The sequence below is a fragment of the Triplophysa rosa genome, linkage group LG14 (genome assembly GCF_024868665.1).
Source record: "Triplophysa rosa linkage group LG14, Trosa_1v2, whole genome shotgun sequence".
NCBI classification, from domain to species: Eukaryota; Metazoa; Chordata; class Actinopteri; order Cypriniformes; family Nemacheilidae; genus Triplophysa; species Triplophysa rosa.
This window is the reverse complement of record NC_079903.1, coordinates 724,161-741,069: the sequence shown is the minus strand read 5'-3', so window position 1 is coordinate 741,069 and position 16,909 is coordinate 724,161. Positions and strand designations below refer to the sequence as shown.

Sequence of the window (16,909 nt, the reverse complement as noted above, 5' to 3'; positions counted from 1 at the left end):
AGGAGCCAGACGTGGAGTTTCCAGAGGTCTGGCCTCAGGTGCCAAACCGTGCCCTTCCCCTGAGAAAGCAGGTCCTTCATCAGGGGAATAGGCCAGGGGGGAGCAGTCACCAGGAGCGCGAGCTCCGCAAACCAAGTCTGGTTTGGAAAATAGGGCGCAACTAACAGCACTTGATGCTCCTCTTCCCTAACCTTGCTGCTCATTGAGGGGAAGGCAAACTTCTACTTATTCTGCAGCCAGCTGTGCGCTAGGGCATCCGTGCCGAGTGGGCCCTCGGACAGAGAGTATCAGAGCGGCTAGGCGCAGCATCTCTGGAGTTATCTCAGCAATATGATGGTAACACTCGTAGTGATTTATGTGTACTGACGGACCTTCGATATTGTTGACCATGAGGCTGAGACTAGTTGTCCACTGTCGTATTGTATGAGTGGAATGTGGAAGTTTGGAATTCGTTTTTTAGTAGTACGTCCCTAGTGTTGTACCCAGCCAGTGATCATTGGCGTGCGCAGAGAAATGTTTGCTCCTGTCTGATTAGTATTCACACACCTCACTCCTGATCGCTTTGCTTTTGTTGGCTAATTATGGTCTGATTGCTCATTAGATGTTGTATCTTCATGTCTGCGTTCTGTAAACAAGCTCGCCTGCATCTGCTTGTACGAAATCAGATTCTATAATGTGAACGAGCAGCGGGCGTCATCTGTGATGAGGATGTAAATGTGCTCTAATGGACAAATACACACGCAAACACTTACAACTACATACACACACGCACACACACGCACACACACACACACACACACACAGAAATACCTAGAGTCATTAACATAAGTCAAATGGCGCGTGTGATATTCTGACCCTAAACAAACTCACTATTGTTGTAAATTTAAGCTAATTATAATGATTATAAATTGGATAAATATTTATGCTGGGGGTATTTGTTGTCCTAGATCCCTGGACTGGTCATGATGTGGTTTGTTGAAGCCAGTCGGCCTCGTCTCCCTCTGTCCAAGCTGGTGTTAAGTTTCTTAGCTGGCAGATACAAAGTAACTAAGTAACTAGCTACTTGAGTAGTTTTTTCATTGCATACTTTTTTACGTTTACTCAAGTAGTTTTTAAAATAGTTACTTGTACTTTTACTTGAGTAAAGATTTTGGCTACTCTACCCACCTCTGCCTCTCACCACCGCGAGCTGGAAGGCTCCAGGGTCACCACTGTGTTTTTGACTGTGATCAATAAATTTCTGTCTTTACCGCATCTGGGCCGTTTTTGTGTTTCTGCCATGACAGAACGGTCAGACCCGCTACACGGCCCAGCGGGATCGGATCCACTACGGGCGGCTCTCCAGCAACAGGGTGTTCTGCTGGGACAACAGGCATCCCGTCTGTTCGCCGCTGCCCAGGAGGTCGATGCCTTGCAGGGGCAGGTGGCGGCGCTTCAACATCAAATGGCGGAGCTCCTCCGAGGATCAGCTCATGCCGGAGAACCGCAACTTTCATCGCCTCGTGGCGCCTCGGCAGATCCCGAACCACATGCTAACAGCCCGCCGCTTTACGACGGGGATCCCAACTCTTGCCGAGCATTTCTGTCCCAGTGTGCTCTGGTCTTCGCTCTCCAGCCACGATGGTATGCCACGGAGGAGACCCGCATCGCGTTTGTCTTGACTCTGCTTACGGGGAGAGCTCGCCAGTGGGGTATCGCGGTTTGGGAAGCCCAGGATCCCTGCTAGGATCCCTGCTGGCGTTCGTTCCGGGATTTCCGCGCCGAGATGGCCAGCCTGTTCGACCAATCGGTCCGGGGCGACGAGGTGGCCGCCCAACTCTCCCGGGTGACACAGGAACGAGGCAGTATCACCGATTATGCCATCCGGTTTAAGACTTTGGCGGCCGCGTGTGACTGGAATACGGGGGCACTGCACGCACGGTTCCTCGACGGGCTTAACCACTGCATCGCGGACGAGATCGCTGCTCTTGATTCGCCACGGGACCTAGAGGATCTCATCAACCTCTGCCTCAGAGTAGAGAGCCGCGTCAATGCCCGGCGCCGACGCCACACTTCTCCCCCGGACTGGCGCCGTCGCGAGCCCAGCCGAGAGGCCAGTCGTGAGCCCGGTCGGGGCAACAACGCCATCCTCCAGGCGACACCTGAACCCGAACCCATGCAGATCGGTCGTTCACACCTTACCCCAGCTCAGAAGCAACAACGCCTTGTGGACGGGCTCTGTTTTTACTGTGGAAGACAGGTCATCTCGTGGCACACTGTCCGGCAAAAGCCGACGCCCATCCGTAGAGCGGAGAGTCCGGGTGGGCGTAATCTCTGAAACCTCTCCACTGCCACGCACCACGTTCCCATTTCGCCTCACCTACGGCATCCAGACCCATACCGGACGGGCGCTCATAGACTCAGGAGCTGAGGGTAATTTCCTGGACAGAGCCACCGCCCAGAAGTGGGGTATTCCCACAGTTCCTCTGCATCCGCCTATCTCCGCCGTGACGCTAACGGGAGCTGCCCTCTCCACCGTCACTCACACCACTCCTCACGTAAGCTTTTTCTTGTCGGGTAATCATTGTGAGAAGATTAGGTTGTACATCCTCGATTCCCCCACCACGCCTCTGGTTTTAGGGCATCCGTGGTTGTCACAACATAATCCTCACATTGATTGGGTAAACACAGCTATTTTGTCTTGGTCTCCTGCTTGTCATGTGTCTTGTCTTGGTCCTGCTCCCTCGCCTGTTTCTGTGTCTCCTGTGTTTCAAGTGGAGGCCGCCGATCTGACCGGAGTTCCGGAGGAATACCGCGATCTTCAGACTGTGTTCAGCAAGTCTCGCGGTATGGCTCTGCCTCCTCACCGTCCTTACGACTGCGCCATCGACCTCCTCCCAAGCACTTCTCCGCCCAAGGGTCGGTTGTTTTCCCTTTTGAGTCCTGAGAGAGAGGCCATGGACAAGTATATTCGTGAATCATTAAACGCCGGGCTCATTCGTCCCTCCTCCTCGCCGGCGGGTGCGGGTTTCTTTTTCGTGCAGAAGAAGGACGGCTCCTTACGCCCTTGTATTGACTATCGAGGGTTGAACGACATCACGGTAAAGAATAAATACCCCTTACCTTTAATGTCGTCTGCTTTCGAACTCTTACAGGGAGCCCGGGTCTTTACTAAGCTAGACCTCCGCAAAAAAAAAAAATCATTTTAAAGCAGTTTGCAGAAAACACTACTCCGATCAAAAAAGTAGCTGAAAATATTTGAAACTTTATTCATATATTCCACAGATGCTGAAGTGGTTCAGCTTCAGTAAAACGCTTCCAAAACATCTGACATGAACATGTCATGTGTCGTCTGAACATATTTTTAAAACTCATTACTTTAAAAAAAAACTCATTCCTGTGTTCAAAACACTAGTCCAGTATATGAAACTCATAAAACACTTTTTTTCTTTGTATGTATTTTTACATACAACGTTTCTTGAAACTTCTTACTGATAAGTAAAAGCATAACTTCACCATAAAATGCATGTTTGTGATCATAACATGAACCATATTGCTCACTGGTAACTGCAGCAACTCATTTTGATCTCAGAACTGAACACAAATGTCCATACAGGACAAAACAAAACAAATTGACATCTCTTATAGAAAAAACACACAAATTTCACATTTTTTTATACGTGATCACATGTGAGCAATTTGAATTTGTGTGATTTTTGGAACACTTGGGTTTTTACATGAGAATTTGAATGGGATTAACACACAAGGAATCACATGTGAAAACATGTTTTCATATGTCGCCACATTTTCCACATGTGATTCCTCGTGTGTTAATCGTGATCACATGTGGATAACACAAGACCGCATGCTGCACACTGTGATTACACTTTTTCATATGTTGCCACATTTTTCACATGTGATTCCTTGGGTTTTTACACATGAATACATTGGATTAACAATGTTCCAAAAATCACATTACACATGTGATCACATGCTTATTTGCATTTAAATTTGATGCGGCTTTTCTTTTTTGTATTAATGTGTTAATTTCTTTCTTTGTAGTGTAGTGATGCGATTTTTAATGTAGAACTTCAGAGCTGGCCACTCTCTGTTTTTAAGAGCAAGTGGTTCAGCCTGTATGCATCTCAAACAGTCTGCCTTTCCTGGCACCTTACTGTTCTTTATAAAATTCATCATGTGTTTCTCAACGGCATGTATTTCCTCCTTGCTCCAGGGCATCCTCTTAACGTGACCTGAGGGAATAAAAATGAAGTGAATATCTTGGCAATGCATCAAACAGTGAAATTAACTTGTTAAATAGATAGAGAACTGTACTTTTATGTCATCTGTCCAAACACAACATTAAAGTCACAGTCATGTTGGTTAAAAGTGAAGGTTAGTGGATCTAACAGAGCTATTATAATGTAAAACTTACTTTTACCATTTGAGAAAATGCCACTTATTTTATTATTCAGGGGAAAAAAAATTGTATGCATGTTCTTATAGTCTTTACAGACCAAACAAGATAATAAAGTTGTGATGACCATATTATGCATTATATTGCCGTTTTACGCATTAGTTAAAAACAAAATGGTTATTCTGGGAATAATTAGTATACATTAAGCAAGCTAAGATTTTTGAACAAAGCTTCACCAAAATAGCTTCTGCAATCTCACAAACACTATACAGGTATAAGTATAAGACTCCAGTTATTATGAATACTCTGCTAACATAAAATACAGTCACAGTTACATAATTATTCATTCTTTTTGGTAATTTCATGACTTACCAATTGGCAACGTAACTGCCATGTCCTAGGAATGTAATTTAATTACCATTAATGGACAAATTCACATCATCACCTTTACGACCTCCTTATGTTACAAGATAACCAAGAGCCAACATACTCAACAGTGTGAATCTGCCTTAACATATAACTGCACGCGCATCCTGCGTTTCTGAAGTGAGACACGTTTAAAATGATAAGAGGGTGAGTAAAATACCACATCACAAAAGAAATATAACATCAAGTTTATATGTCAGTCGATAAATTGATTGTCGAGACAGGCCTAATCATCAATGTTGCAGCTCCGTAACAATCACATATTTAGGTTAGCTGGTAAAGACGGCTAAATGAAAAGTATTTTTGTCTACTCCGTTGCTTACTCATGATACAGGCTGTAAATAAAAATATGATACAGGAGTATACTTTTACATTTGATAAGATGTTTACTCCGCCATAATCACAAGAGCTGTCAAGAAAAGATCATACCTTTTTTCTTTTTGAGTGCTGGGTCTGCAGGAAGGGTGTGGTCATCATCGTCTTCATGTGCAGTGTGTTGTGAGGATAATTCAGTGCACTCTGGTGCAGTGTGTTGTGAGGATAATTCAGTGCACTCTGGAAGTAATAAATGAACCCAAATCAAATATTGACAAAACACTGCATTATGGTGACATCAAACTGTACATCATTTCTTTTTAACAATGAATAATATTAAGCAAAAAGAAACATGCATATGAGAAACATGATTTGGAAATAAACTGACAAATCAAAATATACCTACTTTTTGGACTGGATTTAGCATCATCCACATCATTGTCCAGTGTAACTCTCTCTAAAAGAAGAAATGACAGAAACACATTGTTTGCAACACAAGATTATTATATGTGATTATACAACACAATGTGTCTCCAAGCAATTGGAGTAAATGCCTTACTGCAGAATATGTGAGGAATAATGTACAGGCAGCCGGTCTGTTATGGCAAAAATAATCCCCGACCGTGTGATCAGGACGTGAAGTGGAGGGTCTTGTGTCTCACTGAAGGGGCTTATTTCATGATAACAGCCGGCTGCTTGTACATTATCCCACTTATTACATGCCTACTTGCCACATGAGAAAAAAACTGGACATGAAATGTGAATCTGAAATATTGTATTAGCTCATTTTTACTGAATGCAGACTTTCCGTGAGGAAAAGCCGTTTAGTTTCCGTTTTAAAGTAAGAAACGACGTTCAAATGTCACGAACAGACAATTTGGTTTAATCATTTATAAATATAATGTCATATATGTTATTAAAAACATATTTATATTTAATTTGTCAAAAAAAAACCTGTCAAAATGATTTGTTGCATCCAGGTTACCGTGTGTTATTAGTTTTGAGAGGTTGTTATCTGGGAATAACCAACCTGCAAATGTTGCGACTGGCCAATCAGAATCAAGCATTCCAACCAGCCGTGTAATAAAAATATGTATAAAAGACATACACATAATATATCCCTAAATTGAGAAAGAGAGAGTACCTTCTGGATCAATGTCAATTTCATTGAGGTTTTTTCCTCTGAAATCAGCCAAACGTCCTTTCTCCAGAGCAAGAAAGATTTTACTCATCTTGGCCAGCTGAAGAGTGCCTTCTGGTAATCTGTAAAACTGGCGGTGTACTCGAATGTCATGACCTAAAAGTCGGCCAGCTGATCCAGCTCTGTGTTGCTCAGATTGAGAACTTCAGAGAGAGTACCAATCTGTTTCCTTAACTTTGTGGAAGTGAGAGTCTGAGGATTTTTAGCATTGCATGCAAATGCAAATTCCCGATGCTATCAGAGCCTCTGAAATAGGTCATAGCCAATGGGCGAGCAAACAGGAAAGAGTTCTCATTCTGTACACCACACCTACTCCGGTTTGCAATTAGCAGGTTGATTGACTCTTGCATTGAAGGAGTGACGAGTACTGGAACCTTTCTGCCTCTTTTGCCTCGGATCTCTATTCGCTTGAAGTACTGACACAGTTTGTTTTCCAACTCTGAAAGGGCCATGCTAATATCTGGATGAGCCTCTGATTGGCTGCTGGAGGTGTATGCAGACAAGGGCATTTGTGAAACTTCCCCTTCTCGTCTTCGATTAAAAAGCATCATCTGAGTTAATGTTATCTTGGCCAATTTTGACCAATGCTGAGATGAAGGCTGTGTTGGCAAGAGTTTTCGGTAAATTTTCTCTTGCTTGTCAAGATACACATGAAGGCGTTTAACACCTTCAGTGAATGGGAGTAAAGATGGCGAGTTCCACTTGGCTTCCTCAAGTGTTCGCCGGGCTGATGAGGAAATGTATTCGGGCCATCTGGACTGATACAGTTGTTGGAAGCTGTTTGCAACTTTTGCTGTTGCTTTGTCTCCACTGATGGTAGAGTGGCTCTCAACAAGCATTGCGATTTTGCTTAGACTATGTCCAAGTTTCACAGCGACACTAGCTGTTTGATACTCAGAAGTTTCTTCATTATATCCAACTGTTCTTTTAACTGCATTAACAGTATGCATGAAGTTTTGGGGATGGATGAGATCTTTAATAGATTTAAGGGGTGTTACCTCTCTTGCAGATATTAGGAGTCTTCCAAGCTCTCTCATCTTTTGACGAATATGTTCATGCATCTTAACTCTTGAGCCATGCTTGTTGTAAAGATGCTTCCCCAGCTCTAAAATGCACCAGTCATTTCTAGCTGCAAGTGCCACTTCATCTTGGTTCATGGCATTCAACAGCTTCCAAAGGCCGTGAGTCACACCTGGTGGGGGAGGCTGTGCAAAGCCACAAAGAGCCTGCACACGGGTTTTTCCAGGTTTGGGCTTCACGTCAGATGGCTTGAATTTGCAAACCTTCACATGTCTCCACAGAGTCTTTTTTAGGAAGAGTCCTTGGCAATATATGCAATGCATAAAGCTCTCGCCATCCAGGTTCTTTTTAGGCAGTTTCCGTGGAATCATCTGTCCTGTGCCTGTATTAATAACAGTCGTATTGTGAGCAAAGTTACCTTTGTTACGTAGATACTNATCACCTAGTCCGGATCCGCGAGGGAGACGAGTGGAAGATGGCATTTAACACCCCTTCGGGACACTATGAGTATTTGGTTCTTCCGTTTGGCCTGACCAATGCTCCTGCTGTCTTCCAGGGCCTCGTCAACGATGTGTTGGGGGACATGATTAATCGTTTCGTCTTCGTGTACCTGGATGACATCCTTATTTTTTCTCACTCTCTCCAGGAACACACCCAGCACGTCAGAGGGGTCCTCCGGCGCCTTCTGGAGAATCAGTTGTTCGTCAAAGCGGAGAAGTGCGAGTTCCACTCCGATACTATTTCGTTCCTCGGTCATGTGATTTCGCCACGAGGTATTGAACCTGACGATGCTAAGATCAAAGCTGTCGCCACATGGCCACAAGCTGCATTCGCCTTTCTTTGGAGCCCTTTCGATGACTAAGGGCCTTCGCTACCTCAACCTCTTTGCTGTGCTTGCGTTCCAGGTGTCTAGCAATTTTTGTGAAAGCACCACTACAAAAAAAGCAGTGTTGTTTCTTGTTATACATTCTCGCTCCATCTCTCTTTTTAACCATAGCTGGGATGATCACTGAACTTGTGTTGTCAAGAGGTGAGGATGTGTCATGGGTCTGGGAGCTCCCTACGTCACTGCTGCTTTGAGGATCATAGATTTTGCCTTTGTTGTCTAAACTGCACTGGACTGGTAAAACCTGGATCTTCCCTTTACCTTCTGGTGAAGCAGTAAGACTTGTGCTACTATCTGAACTCTCTTCTGATGTGTCAGGAATGTACTCTTCCTCACTGAACTCATCTTCACTTGAATTAAAAACACCCGAGTGCTTAGAAATCTCTCCTCTAGCCTTAAAGACAATAATCATTCACTTTAGTTAGTCCGCATTCACAGGTTTATTATTTAACATACAGTATTATAAAAACACTTACCCTAGTGGATGTTGCACTTTTGAATGAATAAGCTTGATGTTGTTCAGTCGTCCCAAAGGTTGTACGTTTCTGTCTGGTGTCTTTGATGTCTGTATTTTCATCTTCACTGCTTACACTGGAATTTTCTGATTTGAAAAGATCATCTGATTCTTCATGAATTGCAGGTCTCATCTAAGAAAACAAAAGAGGCACTCGTATCACATGATGAGTCTGCAAACGCAGGAATACGTATGCTTTTTTATGTACAGTAATACAAATATTTTTGCTGATTTAAAAGTAAGTTTAACGTACTTTAAATAGATACAGAAATCACACTGTAAATGAATCATTTAAAACTGTTTGGAAACCAGGGGCCTCATGTACAAAGACTTGCGTTGATTCCATACTAAAACATTGCGTACGGACAAAGCTGTAAATGTGCGTACGCACAAAAAAACTCACGCCAGACATGAAGTTGGCGTGGAGGAACGCACATTCTCACGTTAATTTCACTGTTAGTACATCCGACCGTGAGCGTGAAAGCTGGCGTACGCAGTGTTTTTGTGCGTACGCAGCATTGATACATGAGGCCCCAGGGCCCTTATTTATCAAGCTTCTGAGAATTACTCACAAGAACACTGCTAAGAATTGACTTAAGAGTAGAAAAATTCTCGGCTCAAAGCTGCACTTAAAAGTTAGTTATAAAGCAGCTCAGTCGTAATTTCTGTGAAGTGTAGGACTAAATCTTAAGTGTCAGGCTTAGAGATGATTTACGACACTTTGCTTTGCGTCACCTGGTTTTGATGACGTCATTGGCATGGACCAATCACTGAATAGTTTTCCTTATTTAAGAATATTCTCTGACACATTCACGTTAAATGGTGAAGTTCCTAAAAGGAGTTTATATTCATCACACATACGACAATAAAGACTTTTCAAGAGAATACATTATGATATAGACATTAGAAATGAAAAATAAACATCATTCCACCGTTTCTAAATTACCCATTTTAAACCGGTGCTGAAATTTGTTTTTAGTTGCTTTTAGTCAAGTAGTTTTGCTTTAAATACAATGTTATTTTCGGTAAAAATCTTTTCTTGCATGTGAAATCACACAAACCATTGAGAACAAAATACAGCATCACAAGAACTCGCAAAAATAATGCAATCCATTGGAATAGAGCATAACAAGATGATCCATAGCAATACAGCGTAATGAGAACACGCAATAGTACTGATGATAGAGCATAACTCGAATGCTGCTTTACAACAAAGACTGTTTTTAATGAAGTTAAAAACTCAAACTTATTTGTAATCACACATACCTGTTTATAAGACGTCATAGGTTCAGAATACAAAACGTCATCTTCACTGTCTGTGTAGTCAACCAAAGGCTGTATTCAGGAAGAAAAACCCTGAAATCATTCTCAGTTTGCACATTATTCGCAATCTCATTTCCAAAATATAAAGCATTCATTAAAGTATAACAAAATAACTTGACATACAGCTTATATGATAAGAGTTCAGGGTTCTGATTCCGCATAAAGGATTATTTAGCAAAAATTCATAACACATAAGCCAAAGTTAACAAGTACGCTCAAACTGATTTTGCCAAGTGAGAGATGTACTTCGGGCAACATACTTTGTTGACCCTGGAACAACATTTTTGTAGAAAAGCCTATACACATCCCAATGTTACGGTCCGGTTTTGTTCGGTGTGTTTTTCCTGGCACGGAGTTTGTTTTGGTCTGTGTCGAGCACGTGGCACCGCTAGCTATGGGCGGACCATGTGCTCGGTGTCCGCGTCACTGTTCCCTCCTCCCTGTGTCTGTAGACTCTCATGCACTGGTGATTTTCCACTACACACACACACACCTGCACTTACTTACTATGATTAGCGCCCTTGTTCCCGTAATTGCCCCGCACCTGACACTATTTCCTCTCATTACTTCTTCCCTTTATCTTTCCCTAGTGTCTCTTGTTCTTTGTCTGGCCGTTGCTTTTGTTAGCCTGTGCAGACTGACCCAGATGTTGCTGCGGCACGGCTGACGAAGTTTTTTGTCTTGTTTAGCCTTGCCTTAGTCCCTGTCTGGTCTGGTCTGGTCTTGTTAATATCTATCATTCGCCTGTTACCTTGTTTCCTCTCTCGCTCCTGGCAGTTCCCGTGGGCGTTTCACCTGTCATCCGCTGTTGGCGGCCAGCTTTTCTCTGGAGGATCGGAGAGCTTCGTCCACGTCGGAGTTTTCTTCCGGGTTTCCGGCACGGTACCCGGACTGAGTGAGATACCCCAGCACGAAAGATTCCATCTCCTCGCCGGGCTCCTAGCTCCCGTCCTCGCTGCAGTGCTCTGCTACTCCAGGGATTCTCACCTCTCACCACCGCAAGCCTTCCAGGTTGGGTCACCACTGTGTTTTTCATTGACTGTGACCAATACATGTCTGTCTTTACCGCATCTGGGCCGTTTTTGTGTTTCTGCCATGACACCCAAACCCTAAATTATCCCTAAAATCAGAGAGAAATGATTGATGGATACCAATGGTGTAAAAGCCCCTAACCCTGGCTGTAAGCTTAAACTTCACATAAACTGTAAACTTATCCCTCAAATCTGATTTGTTAATTTAAATGTTGTTCCAGGGTCAGCATTTTGACCCAAGGACATCTTTTACTCCACTAAATCAGGAGAACTTAACAAGTTTACCTCAGATGTAAGTTGTAAAAGGTCTGTAGAAGTAACGGGACTCTCAGAGCAGTTCTCAGTGGTCGTCATAAAGTCATCATCCTTCATGGAAGACTGTAAAAGTTGTTCAAATACTAGTTAGGAAAAAGTACTTTTCAGTCAGTGTCCACACTATGATAAACCTGAAAGTGTGTGTATTTACTACAAAGGCATTTAGAAGGCTTTTCTAACACACTGCCGGACCCCACAAGGTAAAGCTAGAAACCATTTAAAGCACTACTGCTTGACTTGCTAAAGTTATACAGAATAACAGAATTTGCTGCCTTACAACATCCTTAACAGCAAATATATACACGTATGTTTGAAATCAACAAGAAAGGAACAAGGTTTAATACCTCAGATGTAAGTTGTAAAAGGTCTGTAGAAGTAACGGGACTCTCAGAGCAGTTCTCAGTGGTCGTCATAAAGTCATCATCCTTCATGGAAGACTGTAAAAGTTGTTCAAATACTAGTTAGGAAAAATATGCTAAACCTTCAAGAAGGTGTTCTCAACTCTGGCCCTCAAGATCTATGTTTCTGAACAAGCTGACCAATGTCTTTAGGATTATTAAGTTACAGGCAAGTGATTTTTATCAAGGTTGAGACAAAACACTGCAGAAAAGTAGACCTCAAGGGTCAAAGCTGAGAAGCCCTGCTTTAAAGTGTGTGAGGTCCAGTGGTTTTGCCTGTAGTTTTAACACTGTCTTTATGCATGATTAAAAGCAAAATATAATTAACATTCTTTACATTTAACATATTGACAGTTACAGTAACAAAACATAACATACTTTGTAATAATATTAACATAAGACGATAAAAGAGTCAAACCTCTCTCCAAGGCCAGTCACTTGGTCCATAGTCATAAGTTATATCCTCTCCAGGAATAACATATCTCAGAGCAAAAGGGCACAAATGGGGTCTTTCCTGTGCAACAATTTTTTTCATTGTACAATTTGGGGTGATGTGATCGTCATTCACTAGCCGACCAAGGGTTTTGTTCTCATCAGTTGCATCAATGCTTAAAAAATAAGAAAAATTTGACTTTACATCTTTATTTATGACACAAATACACTGTGACTAATTTAATATTCCTATAATCAAAAGTATAATAAACACAATTGTGACCCTTGGACAACAAAACCAGTCTTATGGGTCAATGTTTCGAAATTGAGATTTTTATGTAATCTGAAAGCTGAATAAATAAACTTTCTATAGATATATGAGTTGTTAGAATAGGACAATATCTGGCTGAGATACAATCGTTTAAAACTCTGGAATCTGAGAGCCCAAAAAAATCAAAATATTGAGAAAATTGCCTTTGAATTTGTTAATCAGGGGCACTGTGGCAGGCCATCCACTCACAAAAATAAAGTTTTTATATATTTAAGGTAGGAAATTTACAAAATATCTTCATGGAACATGATCTTTACTTAATATCCTAATGATTTTTGGCATAAAAGAAAAATCGATAATTTTGACCCACACAATGTATTTTTGTCTTTTACTAAAAATGTCCCCGTTCTACTTAAGACTGGTTTTGTGATCCAGGGTCACAATTTTCAAAAACCTACCACCACTTCCTGTTTTGCCAAAGAAAATCAAACATAAAGACTATATTTCTATTGACTTCTCTTCGGCGTTCTGCCTCAATGAAGTCAATCAGTTCCCCCCTGTACTCCACAACAAAATCTCCTTTATTAAAAGGGGCCAAAGCAAACACTCCACGACCTGAAAAATGGTAAAAATAAAAAAATATTATTACAATCTCTTAAAAACCTTCAATACAATACTTGTTAGCTTACAATGAAGAATTAATAATAGGATCCTTTGTTAATAGGATACTTCACCCGAGAATGAAAATTCTGTCATGAATTACTCATCCTGAAGTTGTTCGATAACCCTACGACCTTTGTTCATCTTCAGAACACAAATGAAGATGGTTTTGATGATGTCCAAGAGCTTTCTGACTCCCACCATTGACAGCAACGTAACATACAATCAAAGCACAGAAAGTTATTAAAGGCATCATTAAAACAGTCCATGTGACTCCAGTGGTTCAACCTTCGTTCTAAACTCTTGGAATTCATAAAAATTCTTCATTTGTGTTGCGAAGATGAATGGAGGTCTAACAGTTGTGGACTTGAGGGTGAGTAACTCAAAATAATTTTCCTTCTCGGGTGAAGTATCCTATTAAGTTTAATCAGAGTTTTTAGTGGTTGTTGGAAACAGAAAACTGTTGGTCTACATTGACGTTTATATGCAAAATGTTGTATGGACGGCCTCTTGGTCTGAAGTCAAAGGGTACCCGCAGGGGCGGATTAACGCACAGGTGTAGGCTACTGGGGCCCCACGTGAGCAGGGGCCTCTGATTTGGCCAGACAGTATATTTTATTTTAAATTTACTTCAGCACCAACAAAAAAGACCCTCATTGGCCCATAAGAAACATAAAAAGGTGATTGGATAGATGTGACATTTGATGTGACTGGTCAAATCATGTCAATCATTTTCATTACATCACTGCTATTGCTAGACGGCATAGCCACAAAATGTCTGAAGGAAAGCACAATAGTGGAGCACAAAAACAGAAAATACAAAAGTTAAAAGAACAATGTGACCAAGATAGCAGCAGGAGGACTGGCAGCTCGCATCGGCTAACATCGGTGCTGGTTGAAACACCCGCTGTGGAGTTTTTCTAAAACTAGTTAGTCTAAAATGCTTTAATCCGCCCCTGGGTACCTGCGGTTTTATGTTAACACCATTCTTCAAAATATGTTATTTTGTGTTCTGTGGAAGAAAGAAAGTCATACAGGTTTGAAATGACAAGAGGTTGAGTAAATGATGAAAGAATTTTCATTTTTGGGTAAACTATCCCTTTAAGTCCTTCATTATTATGATACTTTTAGATAAGAACACACTTGCTTTGACCATTTTAAAACCATTATCATTTGCCATTCATTACAGATTAATAATCAGACCGAGCCAGGAAACACTAAGGGAGCACACCTGAATTTCCCCTGTATGGGAGTTACCTATTTTACCAACAGTAGGCCTCAAAAATTATGCCCATTTTTTACTCAAACCAACTGTAGCATTTAGTCCAAGCACTGTTTTTGTGGGGATTAGGTCCCCACTTTGTGAGTGTGCTGACATGCTGAGGACCCCACCATGTAATAAAAACACTTTAGCATTTAGCCCATGAGGGGTTTACAATACACCCGTTTGGATTTAAATCAGTTAATAATATGAAAGGTATAGAAATAAACATCATAGTTTCATGTGAAATATTATTACCATATGTTCTATTGCAAGAATCGTGTTTTGGGGATAATCTTGGTTATAGAACACAATTATATCCCGAAAACAATGGCTAGAATTAAACCATTAGATTAAACAACAAATTGGTAAACGGATTTACTACAAATACCCAAGTTTAATAAAGGTTACTGTAATAAAACCATGGTTAATTTTTTTGTAACACAATCCCAAAAGCATGTAAAAGTTCTTATCAAACCCACCTTTAAAATCATCGATGTGTTTAGCCTCCAGTACATCCCTCTTGTCAGTGGCATTGAACGCGTGCTCCTCCGCGTCTTTCACCAGATTAATTCTCCTCCGTCTCATTCTCCCACGCAAGGCCGTGTCGGAGTGAGTTTTACACCGGCCCTTGCAGTAGCGTCGCCCCGGGACTAACTAACGACGCTCCGGTCTCTTAGCGTCTACCACGTGGCGTCGAAAATGTTGCAAATAAGCTCACACGCTTATCCTATACATGTAAACACTTTATATATATATCGAAGTGCAATTCAAGTTAAATAATAGTGTATTTTTACACATTTAAAAACGCTTTAAAATACATACCAATGTGCAAGTTTGTTAATAATTTTACACTAAAAATATACATCAACACCATATTGTCCATTAATTCACATGATTTCCGCGTTTTCAAACAGCTCAAATATGATTTTGAATAAAAGAAATTAGGTTAATTACCCACGAAAAGCTGGTGAGGTGTGTCTCTTCTTGTGACGTCAAATGTGTGTTTACGGGTGCAGTTCCGGGAACATACTACAGGGGCGCTAAAGAGCACCGCTGCGACACACACTCGCACACTCAAAACAGGTATTTGCTCAGGGTGGGGTTTTGAAAAAAAACTGAACTAGGCATATCAGCAACGCCCCCTGAGGCCATTAGAAGCAAAACATTGTGAGGACCGGGGATTTGGTCCCCACCATGTTTTTGGTCCCCACTTTGTGAGTGTGCTAACATGCTGAGGACCCCACAATGTAATAAAAACAAACACACACACACACACACACACAGGGAGATCACTTACATTTATCAGGTATGTACTTGATGTCTTCACCGCGTTCCTGACCTCACCTATGGTCATATTCTGGAACACAGCGGTGACCATAGATTGAGGCCAGGAACACAGTGACATACCCGTAGAATCGAAACTGCGTTTTCTGGGCCTTGTCCTGCTCCAGCTTGTCTGGGGAAACACACAAAAACAGCACCTTTAGGAAAGGTCAGTTAACTGTAACTAACCACTAAGGACATCGACTTACCGAGAATCTTTGGAATATTTCTCTTGGCCTCCTCTCTGCACTTCTCCAAGAGGGCCTTGGAGATCAGCTGCCCGTCTTTGGCACGTTTCACTGCCATCTGGTGTCATGGTCGACAAAGGGAGAAACTCAATTGCGGGATAACCAGATCTTTATTGAGAACCGCAACAGGGTAAAAAGTTCACAAGACACTAGCCGGTGACAGTCCTCCTACGTGAAACAGAAGAGAAGTGGGCTCGGGGAGGTTCCTTGACCCGAGACTCGCAATGCAAGAGAAGTGGGTGTCGCCCTGGAGGGCTGCAGATCTGCTCCGCGGGAACCGTGCCGGGTAGAGGAGAAGATCGCCGTCCGGGACGCCAACGGGAACTGCCAGGAAGAAGAGTCACAGAGGTAGACGAAAGGGAGAAACAGGAAGCACACGAGAGAGCTAACACATGCCACGGCAAGGCTATTACAGAAGCGGGTACTATAAAATACAAGGCTGAGACTAAGACTTAGAACAGGGCTGAAACTATGACTAGAACAAAACTAAGAGAACTAGAGAAGGTAGGATGCCTCTGGTACTAAGGGAGACTGCACGGGCAATGGAATCCAACGGTCAGACACAGGACAAGACACACAGGGATAATAAAGAGGAAACCTAACGAGCGGGAATAGGGAGCAGGTGCGAGACTAATTAGGGGGAACAAGATGTCAGAGGTGATGGGTGCGATCTACAGGTGCAGGCGTGACGAGTGGAAAAAACCCAGTGACCGAGAAAATCCTAACGGGGAAATGCAAGGGTGGGGAGAATGACGCAGACACTGAGCACGCGAGCTGCCGTCACCCGGCAGGGAACATGTGCTCGTCAACAAACAAAACACTCTAACTGACAGAGTGTGTCTGCCTCCCGGACAGTGCAGGGAAGACTATTCCAAAGTTTAGGCGC

The 16,909-nt window shown here is 42.3% G+C and overlaps 1 protein-coding gene across 4 annotated transcripts; it reads right to left on the bottom strand.

Annotated features, from left to right (window-relative positions):
• Nucleotides 1–3,198: 3,198 nt before the first annotated feature.
• Nucleotides 3,199–15,729, bottom strand: LOC130565022 (uncharacterized). Of its 4 annotated transcripts, none has more exons than XM_057351543.1 (10): nt 14,932–15,729; nt 12,987–13,143; nt 12,244–12,433; nt 11,772–11,864; nt 11,398–11,490; nt 10,025–10,093; nt 8,721–8,891; nt 5,544–5,594; nt 5,252–5,377; nt 3,199–4,937 (listed from the first exon to the last, which is right to left on the bottom strand). In XM_057351543.1, the coding sequence occupies exons 1-10, from the start codon at nt 15,035–15,037 to the stop codon at nt 4,887–4,889; spliced, it is 1,107 nt and encodes a 368-aa protein (XP_057207526.1). In that variant the 5' UTR covers nt 15,038–15,729; the 3' UTR covers nt 3,199–4,886. The 4 variants fall into 4 exon arrangements, with proteins under 4 accessions (XP_057207526.1, XP_057207525.1, XP_057207527.1 ...); XM_057351542.1 differs by having other exon boundaries at nt 3,199–4,232; XM_057351544.1 differs by having other exon boundaries at nt 3,199–4,232; nt 5,252–5,341.
• Between the last annotated feature and the right edge of the window lie 1,180 nt (nt 15,730–16,909).